At 35.5% G+C, this 21,466-nt stretch overlaps 1 protein-coding gene across 3 annotated transcripts in view; it reads left to right on the top strand.

Annotated features, from left to right (window-relative positions):
- The window catches only part of CEP170 (centrosomal protein 170kDa), an 81,977-nt gene that overhangs the window by 54,662 nt on the left and 5,849 nt on the right, over positions 1 to 21,466 (top strand). For 2 of the 3 annotated variants that reach the window (XM_009893642.1, XM_009893641.1), the window contains exons 12-16: positions 2,553 to 4,382; positions 10,510 to 10,744; positions 15,584 to 15,731; positions 17,186 to 17,353; positions 17,663 to 17,751. In XM_009893642.1, coding sequence (XP_009891944.1) covers positions 2,553 to 4,382; positions 10,510 to 10,744; positions 15,584 to 15,731; positions 17,186 to 17,353; positions 17,663 to 17,751 — 2,470 coding nt within the window. Of the gene's footprint in view, positions 1 to 2,552; positions 4,383 to 10,509; positions 10,745 to 15,583; positions 15,762 to 17,185; positions 17,354 to 17,662; positions 17,752 to 21,466 lie in introns of all 3 variants that reach the window. The other variant, XM_009893643.1, reaches the window with a different exon arrangement.

The following is a 21,466-nucleotide window of genomic DNA, read 5'->3' as shown; positions in this document are numbered from 1 at the left end:
TGAGACTGATCCTTTGTCTGGTTAACCAGCGGTGTTGGTGGTCTTCTGTTTTTTGTATTGTTTTAAATTGTCACTTGCAGATGGGATGGTAACTAGGATCTTCTTTAAAGAGATGAATGCTTCTTTTACCATTATAAGAAATCTATGATGTAAGTGAAGCAACAACTGCACAGTGCATACCCATACTGCAAGAATTCTAAAATACTTAAGGAGAAATACAGAAAACATTCAAGCACCAAAGATGTAATGAAAATACAGTTTGATACGTATGTCCAAAGACCAATTCACAAAATCTGTCTTCCTGGCTTTAGGAATCTTAGTAGTTAAACTTCACATAATGTATATGGCCTGAGACAATGCTGGACAACTCCCAATCTTTCTTCTTCTAAAGACTGTTGAAATTCACCAAGAAGCAGGTTAGATGCCTAAATATATACAAAAGATTTGATCTGGTAGGTATGTCTGAGAGAAGTCAATCTTCACAGATATTGTTTTTCACTGAACCTCCAATTTTTTTATAATTACTAAGAAGAATAGTCCAGGAATTAGAAAACCTTGTTTAGATTTCAGAGATACGTCCTGCTTCTCAAATGAGTGTCCTAACATGGATTATACAAAAAAAGGTGTGAGTCATTTTGCATTCTTCATCAACTGGCAAATGAACTTGCAAAAAGAACGACTTTCTAACCAAACATTCGAATTCCGAGCAATTCATGGAGAAATTCGTATTATCTCTGAGTAATAAAAGCTTGTTTTTGACAGCACAACTGCTACGTTTGTTAAATGGGCAAGGAGGGCACAGTCATCACTGTGGAAAAATAGTTTGGTTTCTAAAATGCGGGTATTCAGCATCAATAATTCCTTTCAACAGTTCATGGGATGGCCATATTCTTCTGCCTAAAGAGCATTCTATATCCACTAAGAATTCAATGAAAGTGCTTTAGCAGTAGTACTGCCTTCTTTTGATGCTTTTTATACATTTTCTAGATACTTCTATACTTCAGTGTCTTGTTTGGGTTAAAAGCATTCTTTTTGCTGTCTCAGCCATAGTAAGTTCTTTCTTCATGAGTACGGCTTTTCAATACTGCTTGAAAGAGCGTCTCCCAGCACTGCAAGCTGCCTTCTTGAGGGGAGGTCTAGCAGGGAGAGGCTGTAGCCCCTTGGTGAGACAAGACCTTGAGCTGTGGAGCAGGCAAGTAGGGAGGAAGGAGGGGGATCTTACTCCACTCAGTAGCTTTGAAATCTGGTGTTGAATGTGTTTAGGAATCTAAGACTTCCTTTCTGCTCCCTGTTCTAATGGTTTGCTAATGTAACAGTGATTCATTGTGTACCTGTTTTAACGTACTGTGGGAGCACAAAACTTTAGGTTCATAGATACAGTCCCAGTGTACACTGCTGGCTAAAAGAGTTTGATTTCAGGGAGAGCGTATCTCATGTAGCTCAAATTCTTGTATCTATGAAAACTTTCCTTTTTATAGGGGACCGATCCTAGCCCATATTATGCAACATATATACTGAAATTGCAATGAAGCAGGAAAAAATACTATAGTTCCTCTGCAAAAATGACACAAATGTTCACAAAGTGTTCCATTTCCCAGCATACAGTCACAGAGTGTCAATAAGGTAGTAATTAGCCTAAGATGCCACATAAACTGGTGATTGTTCAATCATAGCCAAAATTATTCATGTTTTCGAAGAAATTCTGTCTGTTTGTTGTTCTGTCTTTGCATTCTTACCCTGCTGCTGAAATGACTCCTTCCCTTTTCCTGCAATGTGCTAGTTTTAGGACATACACTTCTGGAAGATGGCTTTTTCTGTCCTGGTCACGTCTCTGTGATAAACCAGAAATGGTTCATTGCAATATTTCCATTGCTACCTTTTAGACAATGCTTTGATAGACACATCAGCTTTTTGGATTGTGTAGAATGAACTGTTCATTTGTATGATACACTAACATTCTACTTCTAGTAATACAGAAATATTTTTTTGATACATGTAATGTTTTTAATTAGGATATACCCGTTCTAAAATTATGTTAGCACATGATTTTGTTTGTATTTTATTACAAAATACATTGCAACAGTGAAATGAAATACTACAGATAGTTATGTACAACTTATTATAGTTTGGAGGTAGTTAATGTAATTCACAAATGGAGTTTCCACTCTGTAATAAGACGAGTAAGAACAACTTCCTGCACAGAAAAAATTATGCCTAATGAGAATAGGAAAGCAGTAATGGTCTAAATTAACATAAGTTGGACTTTCTCCAAAGAATAAGAAAATTATTTAAAGAGTTATTGACCCAAATAGCTTGTAGGCATAATCAAATCTCCATCAACTGAGATTTTTAAGAACTTGTTAAATGTTTTTAAATGTATATTTGTCTAAGTATAATTGATCCTGCCATAAAACAGGCAGAGGGATGGACTAGTGACTTCTTCAGTTCTGTTTTATGTGGTTTTATTAGTCTTGTGCAGTCTTAAGAATTTAATGTTTCTATTTACCTTGCTATTGAATGACTTCTCAGCTTTTTTTTCTTTTTCATTTTAGACACAGACATCAGCGAGTCTGGTATTTCCGTTCGAAGCACTGGTTCAGCTGCTTCAGTGACCAGCCAAGGTGAGCGAAAGAGGAGGACACTTCCACAGCTTCCCAAAGAGGAGAAAGTGAATGAAAGCTCAAAAGCAAAAAGTACATCTCATCAGAGATCAGAAATAGGTGAAAAGCAAGACACTGAACTTCAGGAGAAAGAAACTCCAGGTCGTGCGTCAGATGCTGACAGCAGAACTATAGCCAAGTCAAGCAGAACAATGAATGGTCTTTCACCCAAAGCTACTGGAGACAAAGTTTTTTCTTTTCCCAACTCTTCCAGTAAAGAGAGAGTTGAAACTGGCAGAGAAACTTCTGTGGTGAAACAAGCTTTAGCAAAAATTCAGCAACAAGAAAGAAAGGAACAAGGACACTGGGCACCCGCAAAACTATCCTCTACAAAATCTGCTACAAACCAGGTTGAGAAAGGCAGGGAGGAGATTGCTATGTCACCCAAAACTTCAGATAATCAGGACAAAGCTCCTGGATATGCTCCCGATAAAGCAGAAATGAAGTTGGCACAGAGTGAGGGAAAAAGAAGAAAAAATGAGGAAACTATTAAAGGACAAAGTCCCAAAGCACCTGGAGGAGAAAAAAAGGAATCTTCCAAACCGTTAGTGAGGCAAGGTAGTTTTACTATAGATAAGCCTAGCACAAATATACCCATAGAACTTATTCCTCACATTAATAAGCAAACTGGATCTGCTGCCCCTTTAGCATCTGCAAACAGGTTACGTGACAGAAGTGATTCAATGGACACTGATTCCAGTCTAGATACAACACTCATTTTAAAAGACACAGAAGCTGTAATGGCTTTCCTTGAAGCTAAATTGCGTGAAGAAAATAAAACTGATGAAGGTCCTGATACTCCTAGCTATAACAGAGATAATTCCATATCACCAGAATCAGATGTAGATACAGCCAGCACAATCAGTCTCGTTACTGGTGACACTGAAAGAAAATCCACACAGAAGCGGAAGAGTTTTACAACCTTATATAAAGATAGATGTTCCTCTGGTTCCCCTTCAAAAGATGTTTTAAAATCTTCTGCAACAAGTGCCAGAGAAAAGATGGAAAAGAAAACTAAAAGTCGATCTTCAGATGGTGGGTCTAGAGCTGATGCTCGCAAAACTGTGCAATCCAGTGGAAGAATGAGACAACCATCGGTGGATTTGACAGATGATGACCAAACATCTAGCGTACCTCATTCTGCCATTTCTGATATCTTATCATCTGACCAGGAAACCTACTCTGGCAAATCACATGGAAGAGTTCCTTTTGCCTCAGCAGATGAACTTTTACATTCCAAAATGGAAGGAAAGTCATCTAAATCAAAAACCTCTCCTGTTGCACTTGGGCAATCTAGTAAATCTACCACTCTTCCAAGACCTCGTCCTACAAGGACTTCTCTCTTGCGCAGAGCACGGCTTGGTGAAGCCTCAGATAGCGAGCTTGCTGATGCCGATAAGGCTTCAGTGGCTTCCGAAGTGTCCACTACAAGTTCTACGTCAAAACCTCCATCAGGGAGGAGAAGTATTTCCAGAATAGACTTACTTGCCCAACCTCGCAGAACTCGACTTGGCTCTTTATCAGCACGTAGTGATTCTGAAGCAACAATAACTAGAAGCACTGCCTCATCTCGTACTCCAGAAGCTATTATCAGAAGTGGTGCAAGGTTAACGTCAGCAGGAGACAGTAGTAAAGTTTCTGCTAGAACTCGAGCCAATAGCATTTCCCGACTTTCAGATTCAAAATCCAAATCTTTGGCTTCAGCTCATAATTCTCCCTCAGGTATGTGAGATTATTTGAACTAGTCTTATACAATATTAGATGTTTTGCATATTTGGATTTTTTTTTTTTAAATAGTTTTTAAGGAACAGTTTTTATGAAATGTTTGTTGAGTTTTAGTTGATGCAGTCTTTCTCTTTGGAGGAAGAGGCTTCCTTGGCAGGGCTTGTGGATGTTTCTCACTTAAAGTCACAAAGATGACAAATTGTAATCCTTTAACTGTTCGGATATATTTTTTAACTGGAAACCAGTTACAAAGAATTGCATTGAGACATTCAGATGTGGCAGCACTGATTTGCAGTAGTAAAAAACAGAGCAGAGATCTCTTTGCTCAAGTCCTAGCAGTCGAAGTTCAGAAAGTCAGCAGCACTTTTACTACATAGAAGATATAATATTTATTTGTAAGGTAGGCTTGTAAATATGCTGAACAGCAAGTGTTCACTGAGGTATACCCTGAGCATCTGTAGGATAGTTATATTTATAATTTAAGATTAGCTTCCAGAACTGGACGGGGCTCTGAGCAACCTGATCTGGTTGAAAATGTCCCTGCTTGTTGCAAGGGGGTTGGACTAGATGACCTTTAAAGGTTCCTTCCAGTCCAAACTATTCTATGATCTACGAAAGTGAGATTTGTTTGGTAACAATTATAACAATGAAGTAACAAATGTAAAAATTAAACACAAACACTACCTAACTAACTATTGTGAAGTTAAGTAATTTATATTAAAATGTTTGCCTTGCCTTGGAGGAGTTTATGTCTTTGTTCCAAATCCTGACGATTTATGATTTCATCATGATTTCCAAATCACATTAATCTTTTGTGTGGTATTTCCTTTACTATAATATTATCTTATGTATGGAAGGAAAAATACACACAGTTACTTTTAACCTACTATTCTGTTACAAGTTAACAAAACATTTTAAGTGCAAGCAGTGTGAAAGGCTGCTATTTTTTTTTCCAACAGCAATATTAAATCAACCAAGGTAAAATGTGGTAATTCTAAATAAGTCAATTTTCATGTGGAATGAACATCTGAAATTTATGTCCTGTTGCTTTTTGAATTGTCATACTACCAGCTTGACTTTTTTTGAAGCAAATTCAATCTAAGGAAAAAAAAAAAGCTTCCAGTGCTGTGTGTTGCTACTGAGATTATATATTCTCCTTTCCTGCTTCCCATTCAAAGTTGATATAAACTTCTGTGATACTTAAATTTCCTGCAATCCTACTGCCCTTTTTTTGCTTGTATATCATAAATGTACCTTCTTAGGATTCTTAGCAGTCTTTATTCCCCAGACAGGTATCTTCTGGTTGTGTCATTTATTAACTGAATAGAAATGTCTGAAGAGATATAAACGAGGTGTTAACTGAACTATAAAATTGAATCTGTTTAATATTATGACAGCTGTCTACAAAGATTAAAAAAAAAAGGTGAAACTTCAGAGAAAAACCCAAGTCATTCCTTGTAAGATATCATTGGAAAAGTAGCATGTTTTAATTTTTAATCAAAGTTTTAAATTGTCGTGTGCAGCCTGAAAGGTGGCAACATTAGGTCAGGGTAGAGTGTCAGTTAAGACTTCTTCTGTATGTTTACTTTAATAATTAACACTAGTTCACATCATGATACTGCTGATTTTTGAAAAGGTAAACCCCAGATGTTACTTGTCACTTTGTTGCTTCTTGTGTTTTTCACAAAACTGTATATGGATTTTGAGTTTTGGGTCCCTGTGAACTATTGCATGCTTCCTAAAATTTCCCCAGGTTGTTGCATTGAAGTGGTTTGCTGCTTCTGTTCAGGGGAGTGGGTGTATCTTTCTCTTCCCAGTCTACTAGTCTATTACGGATGTCTTTATTTAATGTTCATTTCATACTCTCTTTTCAAGAGAGAAAAGATGCCATCTTCTCATGAGCTACCACAACATAATAAGCTAGGTATTTTAAAGACCATTGTTAGAAAAATCTACCGTAGAAATAGCTTTTTGCATAAACAAGTTTATCAGTTTATATATCAAAATCAGGGAGAAGCCTGTATCAATGTAAAGGCAAAAACTAGAAAGCAATTACTAAAGCAGATGCTTTCAAAACAAAATTATGGCTTAATAAATCAATCAAGTCTTGTTACTATGTAAGTAAAGAATATTAGTACTACTGTTTAGGGTTTGGAGTTCTGGATTTTGTCTGTATCAGTAAGCTTATTGTATAATTTTTTTTTTGCTGGACTACTTAAAGTATACTTTAGGAAAAATCTGAATTGCTTTAAAAGTGGTGTCAACTTCTAGTATATATAGGAGTATGTATCTCTCTCTATCCTATAATATATAGGCCACTCCTCAATACATCTCCATTTTCCCATTAGCATCTTATAAAATGATGCTAATAACTACCCAACACATCAAGTAATTAATAGTATTATCATTTTATCCTTAAATGTATTTAAGACGTCCTGGAATAGAATGTTCTTCTATGAAATATATAAAAAATTAATGTAGCAGAAGTTTTAGATGCAAAGCATATGATTCCTGAATTTAATTTTATTTCTGGAAAAGCCAACAATTCACTTAAATTTAGCACTTTTGCAGATTACTAATGAGGTGCCTGACAAAAGTTCCCCAACTGTTTGAATGTGTTTTATTTTGGGTACATTTAGTCAAGGCAGTGATGTATTTTCTTCTCTGCCTGGACCTGGAAAGACTGGAAAATGAATTATCATTACCAATATAGGGCTTTGTTTGGGTTTTTTTTCTCTCTTACCAGAAGACTGGTTGCTATTGAAGTGTTAAAAATGTTCTGTTGGTCTTCTCCTCAGAGGTAATGGTCTTCTCCTCAGGTAATGTTACCACATTGTAGATCACTAAACATTGGCAGCAGAATCTTGCTTCTTAAATCCAGTCTACCAAAGAGAAAATTATTTCCGCAATTTTCCAAATCTTTTTGAATGTTCAAACATACATTTCTGTAAAAAGGGGGCAAAAAAGCTGTAGTCACTGGATTTTTTTATTGTCTTATAATTCACGTGGATGAATTTCAATGTAATAGCATTAAAATTGTCAGAGCTGTCTGCGAGTCCATAATTTCAAGAATCTTTTTTAAGCCTTGGTACAGTTAAGTATTGCTTACTTTTAAATGAAGGGTCAGGCAGATAAAGGGAATGTCTTGGATGAGAATTGCTAGCATTAAAGTAATTACCAGGGTGTTTCTGTGGTAGAAGGCTTGATAACTGACAACACTGTGAAGACATGTGAAGCACAATTAGTAATTTTATAGCACAAGCAATGAAAGATTTAATCAAGACACTGAATCATCAAACAATAGAGTGTGATCAATAAAAACAGAGAAGACCAAAGACATTTTTTCACAATTGCAGAGGAAAATTGAAGATTATGTTACAGAAGGAGCTATGTATTGGGAAAACGAACAACAGGATCAGACCTAGTCAAAAATGCTATGCTGCAACTGTAAAATTAAGCGTTGAGTCAGAACAGAGAGAGCTTGAGCAACTAGTTGTGTTTGGCAGCTCTGCTGGCTTGCTGACCTAGCTGTCATTGCAAATAACTAACAGATAGGTTGATCAAGGCTGTTGAGGTATCACTGGGGGGAAAAAAAGAAAAAGAAAAGAAAAAGAAAGGTTTGAGTGTGGAGAGAAAACAACCCTTATTAACTGCACTACGGAGCACCAAATTTCAGAATCTTGGAAATGGATGAAACTTGAGAAGGCAATGCATCAACGAGAGCAGAGTATTTTATAAGGGGTATGCTTAATAGAGTCTGTCCTCAGATCTTAAAAGTGATATTATTGCATCCAGTCATTAAACTTTCCAGCTTAAGGTATTGTCAACACGTTGTACTTCTCAGAGTAGTCACCAAATTAGGTTTGTCTGCTGATTATTTCAGCCGGGTTTTTGGAGGATTTTCTAGTTATTGGTGCTGATATTCACAGTCTTTGGTATCTAAGATAACTAATTGCACAATAGCTTTCAGAAATCTACGTAAACTACAATGACATTTCAGGGATGCATAATTTACAAATTGTATTAAAATCACCTATGTGCAAATGTATAGCTAGCTTAATGGGAAACAGGCTTGGATATTGCTTGTCATGAATCATACAACTGAGATTTTTACTGTTAAACCTACAATAACTTTTTCCCCTTATTAGTGAGAACTCCATTGATAATATATAAATAAACAACATTTTAGGGCCTAAAATTTAATGGTCTTAAAAAACATAGAGGGGTTTTGTGGTACTATGTAGACAGTTGTTGTTGATGCCATTTCAGTTAGTATCTCTGAAATGTTTAAGCTTTTATAAAATTCATTATTTTTGATTGAATGTATAATTTAAGAATCTTTTCCTAAAAAGTGTGGGTGGAAAAGAGGACCTAAGACTAATCTCATCAATATATTTTATTTAAGCAAATGCTTCTAATCTGAATGTTTTAATACGAATTAACATGATAAAACACTATTTTGTACACAGAGAAATCCAAGCTTCTCCCAGACCCAGATCCTGATGTTGAAACTTACAGTGGTAGAGTACTAGAAATCAAATCTGTTTCTGATATTTCACTTCTCATTCAATTTTTAGTTTTTAAAAATATGACTACATATGCTCATTGTACAGTGCTGAGTTGCTGCACTTGAGAGATTTTAAGAAAAATTTTATATTTATTTTGATGAGTATAATTTGAACTGGGACAAAGAATTTAAACAAAAGTTGATGATAAAATGTGGGCCCAACTCATAAAGCTCTTTGGACTTCGGTCACACATTGCTTGCATGCTATTGGTGGGGAAATGTGCTTTTTCTGCTTATGTTCTACTTCCCTAAGATCAAAAGAAGTTTGAAACCTCTAAAAAGAAAACAGTAAGTGACTGGAGAGACTTTTTTATTCTCTTCAATAAAGTTAGAATATTTAATAAAAAAAAACTAGTAGAACTGAAGCCCACATTTACACCTGAAAAAAAATTACACAAGCATAGTTTTGTTTTCAGTGATTAAAAATGCATTACTTATATGAGGGAAGGTATGTAAGCTTATACACCAATGTCATATTCTACATACTGTAATCTTTGAAAGCATTGCACAAATCTTTTCTCAACTAAAAATTAATTCCATTATTTGTTGCTTAAATTCATATTGATGTATACATTTGCATTTTTTAAAAAATGTTTCAAGAGAAATCATTCTTACTTCTTCCATTTTTCTTATACTAAAACAATATACATTTCTTGAATCTGTTATTTTTAAATTACCAAGAGGTGATCACACACTTCTTAAAATTTCTACTGTAATTATACAGCCTCATGAATGTCAGTGAGTTTGGGGCACTAAATCTCCTGCAAGAATTTAGCAGGTTGTCATGATGAGCATTCCTTTACACTTAGTGATATCTCTTCCTGCTGGGAATGTTTGAGGACAGCGTATCTGAAATGCTTTTTCTAGACTTTAGGAATTCATAGGGGGATGAGAGCCTCCTACTTAGTTTCAGTTCTCTAATACTTTAGGCTGTCTTCAGCAACATGGCTGTATATGCTTTATGTGCTACATGTGAGAATATATGCTTTTTGCTCTGAGGCTGCTGTTTTTGTAGATGTGCTGCTGATTTTTATAATACAGTATTAACTTTAAAATGTTTTTTTCTGTACTGAATACATAATGCATCATCTAGGATTTTTATGCTTTCCTTATGTAAGCATGCGTTCCAGGCTTGGTGCCAGCTCCATCCTTCCTTCCTGTCTCTTCATTTTTTTTGGTGTAACACGTAAAACTTGAACTAAACTTGGGAAAAAAATCTGCAGAAAAAGTGCAATCTGACTATATACTTAAATGTTCATGAATTGGGCCCTTGTTTTGTAAGACAGTTTGCTTAAGCTCATATACAATGATTGGCTTTTACATCTTACTTCACTCATCATTATACAAAGAGCATCCGTTTTATGTTTTTATTAATCAATATTTATTATTTAACACAAATTTTGTAGCTTTCTTAAGATGTAGTAAATAAACCTTTTGTGAGGTCTCTGGGGATTGATAATGAATAGTTGTGTATTTTTGTGATGTTACTGAAATAATATTGTATTTTCTTATTAAAGATGCTATAACAATTCTTTTTTAATAATTACACTAATTTAGTTAGTGCAAGATGGAGGCGCTTTCCTACAGATTATGCTTCCACCTCAGAAGATGAATTCGGATCAAACCGTAATTCCCCTAAACATACCCGTCTACGTACCTCTCCAGCCCTGAAAACCACGCGACTGCAGAGCACTGGGACAGCAGCTCAAAGTAGCAATACATTCAAACACAGAATAAAGGAACAGGAAGACTACATTCGTGACTGGACTGCTCACCGAGAAGAAATAGCAAGGTTGGTTTTAAAGGAGTGCCTCTAAATTAACAAAGATTTGTAGCCAACTGGTTATACAGGTATATACATGGGAGAAAGAGAGCTAATGGATTTTCTGCATCACTCTACTTACCGTTTGCATTCACAAACTGAATGGGTAATTTAAAATTCTTCTTATGAAAGACTTGCAGACAGAACACTCAAGTTGCCAGCACATCTCCTTCTACTGGAAAATGGTAGTCATTTCTGACTTATGATAGCCAAATCCCAGACTATGAACTTCTGGTCGCATTAGTAGGACTTGCAGAGGAACTTTGTGTAGAACTTCTAGTTGCTAATGGTGTATTTCCTGAGGCTGAAGTATATCTGATTTTATACTATCTTTACGTTCACATTGAGGTAAAATTTCAGACAAATGCATAGTTGACATAGAGAGAAAAAGTGATTTTGGCAATGAGAGAGACCATGTTCTCATTTTAATTTTTTGTTTATCTAGACATTATTTCATGTTAGATATTTTCTGATTTAAATCATATGTATTCATCAAAAAGTAATTTCTTTTGTTGCGAGTCCCTGAGATTAGTATAGCAATTCCTCCATTATTGCTAATAGCACTGCTTCAAGTGCACCAAGGAAAAGGCAGTCAGTTCTACATTCTGGTAGCCAATTATTCCCATATTATGCAATACTCAGGCAGTGAAAACTTCAAATACCTTGCACTAAATAAATAAAAATGTGTAAGTATATAAATGTTATTTAAAACTTAGATGCCCATGTTCAGGTTCTGAACCTTTTCACCGAAGTAAATTTGGAAACCTAAACAAAAAAGGTGTTGTGCTTTTAAAATTAATCAACACTGTGTTCTCACAGCTGTGAAGCATTGTGTTTTGCTTAGTGTGATTAATTATTTTTTTCTCCCCGCTTATTGGTGATATTTTTCAACATTTGTTTTTCTAGTGGTCTGTACAAAGGGAAAATACTTAAGGGAGTCTGATGGCATCCTGATAAATCATGAAAGAAATATCTTCAAAGGCATCTTCCTAAAATGTCTCTTTCCAAGAATCTAAAGTATAGAGATGGATACAGGGAGGAATGTGTGTATATGGGGAAAAAAAAACGAGGATAGCCATGGCATATTATTTCCTCCTCATAAGAAGTGCGGCTGAACCTCTACTTCAGTGAAACTTCTTGGTAAATTTTGCTCGTCTAGAAGAGATTGACACTGGGAGTAATTGACCATTCAGTGTAAACTTATTTGATGGTTAGCTTTGCAGGTTTTTGTCTTCACTTGGGCTTCTTACCATTTTTTTCATTTATATACTGGTTTTAAATTTGTTTTGAAGGCTACATACTTACTCTGCCTTTTTCAGCTTCTTTGTTTCCAATGGAAGTGGTGAGAGGCTCAAATTGGTATTGCCAAATTTGTGACTGTGTATAGAAATTTCACACAAACTGTACTAAATGAGCATATTTAAGGTTAAGAAAGCTAGCACTGAGCAGTTGAGAAATGCTAGTCTACTGTCATCTATTGTCACAGCTTCCAACACCAGTTTTCTTGATTATGCCCTGCGGAGCGCCCCCCCCCCCTCCCCAGCTCTAGGTAACTATTTGATCCTTTCTGTCCCTCAGTATCTCTTTGTACTGATTCACAGTAGTGCGTCCCTGGCTTTAAGTTTAACTTCTGTCCTTTAGAAGATAATTTTGTCTCTGCCTCACTAGACATAGTCTACTCTGGGTTTTTTCCTTCCCAGCCCTCAATCCAGCCTCTGTGATCAGAGTCACAGAATCATGAGACTCCCTTCAACTCTGTTTAGAGTTTTTAAAAAAAGGAAAAGATAGGTATATTATCTAATTAAAATTGCTTGATTTAATTTATTTTTGTAGTAACTGACAGAATTGGGCAGGTGTAAAGATAATTATTTCATAAAGTAAATGTGCAGGTGAAAGTACTTGGAGACTGTATGACAGATATTTCCTTGCATCCATGTTACCATCATATTGTATTTTAACTGGTCTTCCAAGATTGACCCAGTTTGCACTTTTCAGAGACTCGACAATTTACAGATGTTAATAAAATTGAAAATTGGAAAGAGGTGTTTAAAAAAACCTAATGGAATAACTAAATTTGATCTAAAATCACTTTGGCATGGGGGGAATACACACCCTCAGAGTAAAGGGGGCTTCACGTGTATTTTACTTAAGAATTTTAAAGTAGTATCATTACAAAATAAACTGACTCAGTGTAGGAAGTGTGACATGGTATACTAAGCATAAAAATGTTTTTGGTAATCCAGCAGTTCAGAACTATTACAGATACCTTATAAGTGTTCCTATTTCACTGTTTTTTTTCTAATACTGTGGGTATTCTTTCACTACAGGTAAATAACAACTAGGGTTCCAGGCTGTTGAAAAAGATGGTCATGGTCTCCCCATCCCAAGCCCCACGTTCTCACCTTTTCCCTTGTGCTGGAAATTGTGTCTGTCCCTTATGTAGCTGTGTAGCTGCAGCAGTCTGCTCACTGAGCGAATCTGATAGCAGTATTTCCTGGAGCAGGTTGCGGTGTTAGGGAATTTGAAGTTTATTTTAGTTTTGCCTTGTATGATTGTTAAGTCTGATGCAGAAAGCAGTGGAAATCTGCAAGGCAACCTGCAGTTGCAACAGAGTAAATAATGTGTGCCTAAAGCCTAAGTCTCTTGTCTTGATTAAACAAAACATATTCCTTATATTTAAGCCATACTTCCTCTTTCTTAAAGTTAATGTAGAATGACTTGAAAACTTCATCTATGAAGAGCCAGGCTCAACCCTCAGCTGTCTTCTAATTTTCTTTTCCTTAACGCTTTTTGTTTAGTGCTCTAACTGTATTGTTTCTATACAGAAACATTATTGAGTCCTGACTATGGATTATTATCACATTGAAACTAATTCCAGATTTTGTTCACTTGGCTAGTGTTTGACTCTCATGATTGTCTAACAAATTGCTTGCCATCCGTGTTAGAGTTGTTTATTATGATATTTTCAGGATTCAGTTGAATTCCTTTTAATGTGGACATCTGACATTTTATGTAAGTTTGATTGCTTGGTAAGAACTCAATTGAAGTGGCTGTGGCATGTTGAAGCATTGTTGATTTCTCTGGAAAGTTAAGTTCTAGTTGATTGATACTACTTTTGATTATGGTGTTTAATGACATTTGTCTTCTGGAGAATTTACTGATAATTGAAATTTCCTGGGTTTTATTTTCTTCGCAACTATTCATTAAATACCAAAATCTGTCCCAGACATTCAGAAGTGGTTATTAGCAATTTATCTCTTTAAGAAAAAAGTGATGTGATTGTGTGAAAAAAAGAAACTAGGTGCTCTAGTATCTCTCCTATTCAGGATATTAGCTCAAACCTTGGAGTTTTAATGGTACGTATATATAAGAACATGAAATATAAATTAAAATTGACCCCAAAGATGTAGCAATTAGGTTAAAGTAATTAATGTAGTAGTAGGCGCTTACCAGATTTTAATTTATTAAAATGATTCATTGACTTTGTTTCTGCTGTAGTGTTTCAGTCTTTGAATTCAGAAATACTGTCTTGAGTGGTCAGGGGTGATTGTCGCTTATTCTTCTACAGCCTTATCCCAATATTATCCCGTATGCATATATACGCTGCAGGAGGTTGCACTTTATTGCGGGTTGCTGATGGTTAGCCACAAAATCCAGTGTTGGAATTTGACTGGAAATTACTCTAATTATGTTTGCCTTTCTGAAATTCTGATCACTCAGTCTTAAACTATCTCTAGGTCAATGTTGTCCATTCTTCTTGACTTGAAGAAAAAGTGAAAATAAAAAGCAGAAAGAAGCTCAACTTTAACAAGCACTGGCCGGCACGGTGCGCATCACTGTCGCATGGCTGTGCAACTCCTTCCACTTAAGTGGCAGGTGCTGCTGTTCACAGTGTCCTTGGTGGTGCAGAATTAGCACTGTTGACTTCTATGCCTTCACTCCTTTCAGACAGAACGAGGAAAGGGGATCACTTGGTGGGCTGCTTCTGAACTCTGTCTTCTGAACTGCTTGATCCAAGCTAGAGATTCAGTTAGTAGGGGGCTTTTAGCATTTACTTTGGGTTGGGTTTTTTTCCTCCTTTTGGAGTTGTCCTGGGGAGGAGTAGCACAAGCAGAGCCAAGCAAGCTTCCTTCCTGTGCTGAGCAGAATACACAGCAGTGCTATTTTGTGATGTGGCAGATCAGAAGAAAGGAAAAGGAATCTTCAGCTGAGAATTCAGTTGTATTTTTGTAGTGCTGTCATGTCCAAGTTTTTACAGGCATGTTCTGTTTTTCCAACTAGAAAGCTTGTCTTGATTAAATTTGAGGATTTAGGATACTGGTCTGGAATTTCAGACACGTAAGCAGCTTATGAGCAAGCTGCAGGGCTGCTAGATAATCAGAGGTCCTGAAGAAGTTCTTTGCAAGTAGGTAAACTGAGGTATAAATTGTGTTCTGGACATTTCAGATTCACTGGATGTACACAGGTCATCTGTGTGGTATTTTCAGGGTATTTCCAGTGCATTCCATGTGTTGAATTTACTGCATGTTTCACACATCTCTGCCTGGGAACCCTAGAAAGAAAACAGGGATGCTCTGTCTTTTAAGATTGCCTTCTACCTTCCTCCTCTAGAAAGGCATGTTATTAACAGCTTCAGTTAAAAATTTGCTTTTATGTTTCTACAAATAAACTTTCAGTTTAGAAGGGCATAAGAGACTTTCATAGCACAGTTATCAGGAACTAGAACTTAGAAGCTCAAAGGCTTCAGGTTGGGCACTACTGATCCAGAAGTATTTGTAGGGAAGAATGTAACACTCTCTTTATTACTAGGATCAGTCAAGATCTGGCTCTCATCGCACGGGAAATCAACGATGTAGCAGGAGAGATAGATTCAGTGACTTCATCAGGCACTGCCCCCAGTACCACAGTAAGCACTGCTGCCACCACCCCTGGCTCTGCCATAGACACTAGAGAAGAGGTAGGAGATCTTCATGGAGAAATGCATAAGGTTCTTCCTTTTCTTTATTTCTTTTGCTTTTAGCATTTTGCATAGCCTTTTTTAGTTATTTCCACTCAACCCGTATGCATGATCTCTACACTGTTTTTTGATTTGAAGTTCCTTTACATTTCAACAAACAACCCAGAAATTATTCTACAAACCCAGCTTGTCAAAAGGATGCTTACTATCTGTCTGTCTCTTTTTTTCCACGAAACATAGGACAAGATAGTTATTTGTTTCTTGCTTGTCTGTAGCCTTAGATACCATTGGATAGTATCTAAGTGCATTTAAAGATATTAGTGTGTATGCACAAATATATGTAAATGTATATATTTAATACTTTGCATAGATATTAAAACCAAAAAAGTCCCTCTTTTCACAGGTGACATTAAAGTTTTGTCTTCTGAACACTCAAATACTTAGGTACCATCGGTTAACAGTAACTTCAGGTTTTCTTTCTTAATAACATTATCAAAAACTTCCTTGAAATAAGTTTGCCTTGTGCTTCTAATAATTCTTATTTTCTTTGACTATCTCTGGTGTGCTGTTCTATGAATATATTGACTAACTTGTTCTAGTAACCATCACAGGTCTAATGCTGGTAAACCTGTTAATCTGAATTCAAGTCATCACTTTCTACCATATTACAATTCACCCTATTATGTTGTAAATGTTTACTGCATTTTTTTCTTCATAGAATTCCTTTGATAATCTGTTTATTCATTTTTGTGTGCATAAAGTTTGGTTAATTCATTAGTTTAGTGTTTTTAGTATAATATTGTCTTTTTCTGTGGAAAAAAAGATATAAACAGCGATAAGAAATCTGTGAGCTGTGTACTTAGAAAAATTGTAACTGCACTCACATAGATTTTGTTTATAATTCTTATGGACTTATGGCTCAATTTTAAGGAAGTATAGTGCTCATTTTCTCAGATCCAGTTAGATCACTCTAATTTTTATATTATTAAATAATTATTTTATTCTTAAAAAAATATTGTACAGTGTGTACATACTACTGCAGGTGGCAGTGTCTCCTTTAAGTAGGTATAGACGTTTCTGTAACGCTATGACTAATTTGGAAAAAAACCTAAATTTGATAGTACTGTACTTAATTCTACAGATACATTCCATTAATCAAAGGAATAAATTATTCAATACCAGTTTATAGGTAACTATTATGTTACCTACCAGTAAGCAAAATTTCTGTGGGATGGTCTAAATTTGCCATCTATGTCTAATATTTGAAAGAAAGACCTTCATTTTTACAAGGTATTGTTAAGTAAGAGACACATCGTTTTATACTATGCAAGACAACGGAATGAATTTTATTTGATAGGCTTCTTGTAAACTGTTTCAGAAGGAAAAAAAATATTAATCTGATCTTGCATGTATCCAGTAGGTTTCATAAACTGTATTTTTCTTTTACCCCCCAGTTGGTTGACCGAGTATTTGATGAAAGTCTCAATTTTAGAAAAATCCCTCCAGTAGTGCATGCCAAACCACCGGAGGGAAATGGTCGGCCTAATGATGCTAGACCTCAGCTAACAGAAGCCCTCGATCCCCCAACCATTACCCGGAGAAGGACTTGGAGCAGAGATGAAGTGAGTACACAACAGGATTCTCTCTACTAATGTGTCTATTTTAAGCTTTTACAGTTGTCTCCCCACTTAATATTCTAGACACTATCCCTTCTTTCCCACTTGTAGCAGGTGGCATTAATACTGGAAAAAAATATTCGTGTATTATTTAATTTGCAAAATGTTCAAATATGATTGGTTTTATATGATACTAATTAGAACACAAGTATGATTTTTTTTGAAGTTAAAAAAATATTTCAAAATATATGGAATTGTTTGCATTTAATTCCCATTAAACTAATAATATACTTTTTTATTAAAAACTTATTGCAGGTTATGGGGGACAGTTTGCTGTTGTCCTCAGTCTTCCAATTTTCTCGCAAGATAAGACAATCCATAGACAAAACAGCTGGCAAAATCAGGTGGGTTTTTAAAAATTATTATTACTGAAAATGTTCTGCTCTCATCAGCATTCCTACTAGTAGAAGAGAGATTTTTAATACAGAGAGAGGAAGTGTATTTAGTAGCAACTTGTGTTTTAAAAAAGCAATATTACCTATGGCCTTTTTCGCATTCAGAAAGATTTGGGATTAATAATTTTTCCATTATTGCTTGTGTGTGTTTCACATTATGTGAAGATAAATATCAGCAAAGTTTACATGGACAGAACCATATCCATCACACTTCCAGCAGAGGAGCTGTTCCAACACTTGCAAATGCTGTACAAAATCTACACGACCTCTATGCAAGGCTTGTAAAACTCTCTTCCTTAAAAGATAAGGTTAAAAAGTTGTTAAACTGTAAAACTGGGCCCTGTACATTTGCCAAGTTGTTGCAGGGATCACCAGTTTTAGGAAGAAAAACAAATGGTACAGAGGAGAGCAGTTTCAGTAAATCCTCCTGAAAAAGAACTTGCTCTGGAGACAATGTGGTCACTCTTGAGTTCTAAATCTAAATCTAAATTGAAATTTCCTGCTTAGATAGTTAGATTCCTGCATAAAGTGTCATAGTAGCAAACAGCAAGTATAGACATGTTAAAAATGTTAACGTGGTGCTCTACCAACAGCTTCATTTAACTTGAATGAGTAAGCGTACAACCATTTGGTGACCACTTTGGTTGACAAGAATAAATGAAAAGTCTAAACACAAAGTTCAGGATTGTATAATTCACATGTCCTTCTTCATGTCTCTGTGCACTTAATAATTTAAAAATGGAGTACATCAAAAATAAGAAAGTGATTTGGCTGAACCTCATGTATAATTTTCTGAATGTGAGAAAATATTGTAATTGATCAGTTTGTCTCAAAGTGTCAGGTATTGAAATGTTAGATGGGTGAAAGATTAATCACCAAATCACAAATGTATTTTAGCACAGGATGATGTAACTGGTAAAAGCGGCAAAATACTCACATACCTGAAGGTTATGTTCTCGTGGGAGTGCCCAAAAAGACTTGTCCGTAGAAATCAAGAAGAAAAAAAATAATCTACATGAATCAGTAAAAACTGTAGGTCATCTGCCATTTCTAGCCGTGCTGTTTCTAGTAGGAAGAGTATCACTGAGTGAAGAATCAACTCTTTAAAAGCCTGCAGCCCATTCTTAGAATTTCTGTTCTAATGTTTTTGTGTGTTGTTTTTACTTGTGGTTACAGGTAATATTTGTGAGTACCTTATTTCCGCTTTCTTGGAACAAGTTCCTGGACTGATAATTATCTCATTTCTCTTTTTCCAACTCACTATTTTGGGGCTGCGGAATTACAGTATTGGAAATATGCCATTTGCTGCCTTTCCCTCTTTGGTTTCCCCAGATACATTCTTTTATGTATCATACTATTTATTTGAATATCCTTAAACCAATGACATAAATGTCTTTTGCTATGTAAATTTCAGAGACAAATGAGGTAGTGAAATGCAGGTGTACAATACAGTTACTCTCAAAAGCTGTGCCAAATTAGCAGAGTTCAACTTCATTATGCAGAATTCATTGCAAATTATGCGAAAGTTCACAACTCGTCCAAGTTTAATCAGCCTCTGAGTGCATGCTATCATTTACTTTAATAGCTGATCTCAAGAAAATGAGCAAATAAATACAGGCAAAGGGGTAATTAAGTGCTGCCATTCTTTGAAAGTCATTTTAAAAGGCATTTGAAATTTTGAAATAGAAACAAAATATTACATTAAGTTTTGTTTTGTGCATAGTTCTCTGGGAAAATACAATAACATCCATAAGGAACTCTGTTTACCAATATATTTTTTTTTTCCTTTTAAAGCTGCATTGGAACAAGAATCTTGCTTGTTGCCTGACTTATTTGTGGTAGGCGTCTAGGATGATATGTATCTTAAATTCCTCAGAAGCAGTAGTAGATACTCTACTTTTTTTTGTCGTGCTGATTTTTCTTGATAGTTGGCAGTTTCTGATCTGTAAATATGTTGCTAGCGCAGCTGTAGCTTACCTAACGTAAAAAACTGAGTTCACTACAGTGAGTTAAAACAAATTTATGTATGCAAATTTATTCTGAGAAAAGCAGATAACTATAAAATCAAGTCTTACACTTATTCTGATTTGTTTTCTGAACTTAAAAGGTAAGTCAGCTACCTTGTAAGGAATGTAATAATGACATGGTCGTGTATGACATTATAAATGTAAGCACACCTATAAACATTTTATATACATTTAAAGAGAGTAGCATTGCATGTTTTTATAAGAATACAGTGGAGAAGCTTTAATTAATATGGAATTATTTAGCATATTCCCCAGAGCTGTGATCCAAACTTCCTTTTCCTGCTACTCAGATTGGATTTGAATAATATGATGTTATACATAATGTCATTAGTATTTTGAATCAGAAAACCAACAATAGTTACAGAATTGTTGTTAGAGAGCATGTAAGGCAGCTAGGACCTATTACAGATTTTACCTTAGCTTTGTTTTGATGTACATGAGTTCAACCAACTGGTGTGCTTCTATTCCTTTTACTGGAGTTAAGCCCGTTAAAATTTCTGCCTAGAACGGATACAATGAGAATCAATTGGGATTTGTCAAGCAATTGTGTATTTTTCCAAAGTACATGAACCTGAAAGGAGAGGAGAGACTTATAGAGGCACCAACAAGAGCAAGCCAGTAAGCCTGAATGCGTTTCAGAAGTCGTCTCTCAGTTTTTTCTTGTGTACCAGTGTAAACCTCTCTCCTGAGAACAGACAGTATAGGGCAATTACAGTGCTTACAAATTGCATCATACATATTAACAGCTTGCATCCTTCCTGTCTGGATCCAACTGGAGAAAGACACGCTTCCCATGAATGTGAATGCTCTTCTTTCTGTTATATTTTAGTTGCAATAGCTAGCTTAAAAAAAAAAAAACAACAAAACAGTTTCACTGGCTAAAGTGTTAAGAACATAAATATTTTTAGACATTCTTGACAAGCGGATCTATAAGAAATTAAAATTTGAAATCAATCACGAAAATAAATTAATATGAGGATAAAAAGAAATAGATAACTTTTTGCTTGACTAGTTTCTTCCCCACTTCATTAGAGCTGCTATTTCTGTTTTCTAATTTGGAGATAATGTTCCTAGTTCCACTGATTCTGTCATTGTTCCTACCTTATATTAAGAAATAGGATTGAGAGAAGCTTTTGATGCCGTATTTCTTAGCTAACTTCTCCCAGCGCTGGCCAAACTGTTCAGGTGTTTTTCCCCAAGTCCTAGCGTGGTGTTCAGATTGAACCAGGTCAGGTGCTCAGTTCTTTCCTTTCACCAAATCCTCTACATTTTTGTAATTTTCTTCAGGATAAGGTCATAGCTTAGATATTGCTAAGTTACTTTCTTATAATTTATTTTTATTCATTACTTTGTATAATCAGTTACATTCTTATCTGCTGGTGTACATAAAACTACGTTATATTTTAAAAGTCTGCAGCGTTCTTGCTGTGTATCCTATAATCCATTCTTTGCTAACAAATTATTGTGGTGGCTTCTCAGTAAGCAGATATGCAGTTTGTTTGCTTTTCTGTCTTTTATATGTTATAATGAGTTTGCAGGCATTTTCAGAGATTATGGGGGGAAGAGGTAAGTAGGTTTTGCAGTGAGAAGACCTACGTGGTTTTATCAGTGCTCTACAATATGAAAGCAGAAAGTAG

Source organism: Charadrius vociferus, unplaced genomic scaffold (assembly GCF_000708025.1).
Source record: "Charadrius vociferus isolate BGI_N301 unplaced genomic scaffold, ASM70802v2 scaffold309, whole genome shotgun sequence".
Classification (NCBI taxonomy): domain Eukaryota; kingdom Metazoa; phylum Chordata; class Aves; order Charadriiformes; family Charadriidae; genus Charadrius; species Charadrius vociferus.
The sequence above is the reverse complement of the archived record's forward strand: the minus strand, read 5'-3'. Positions and strand labels throughout refer to the sequence as shown.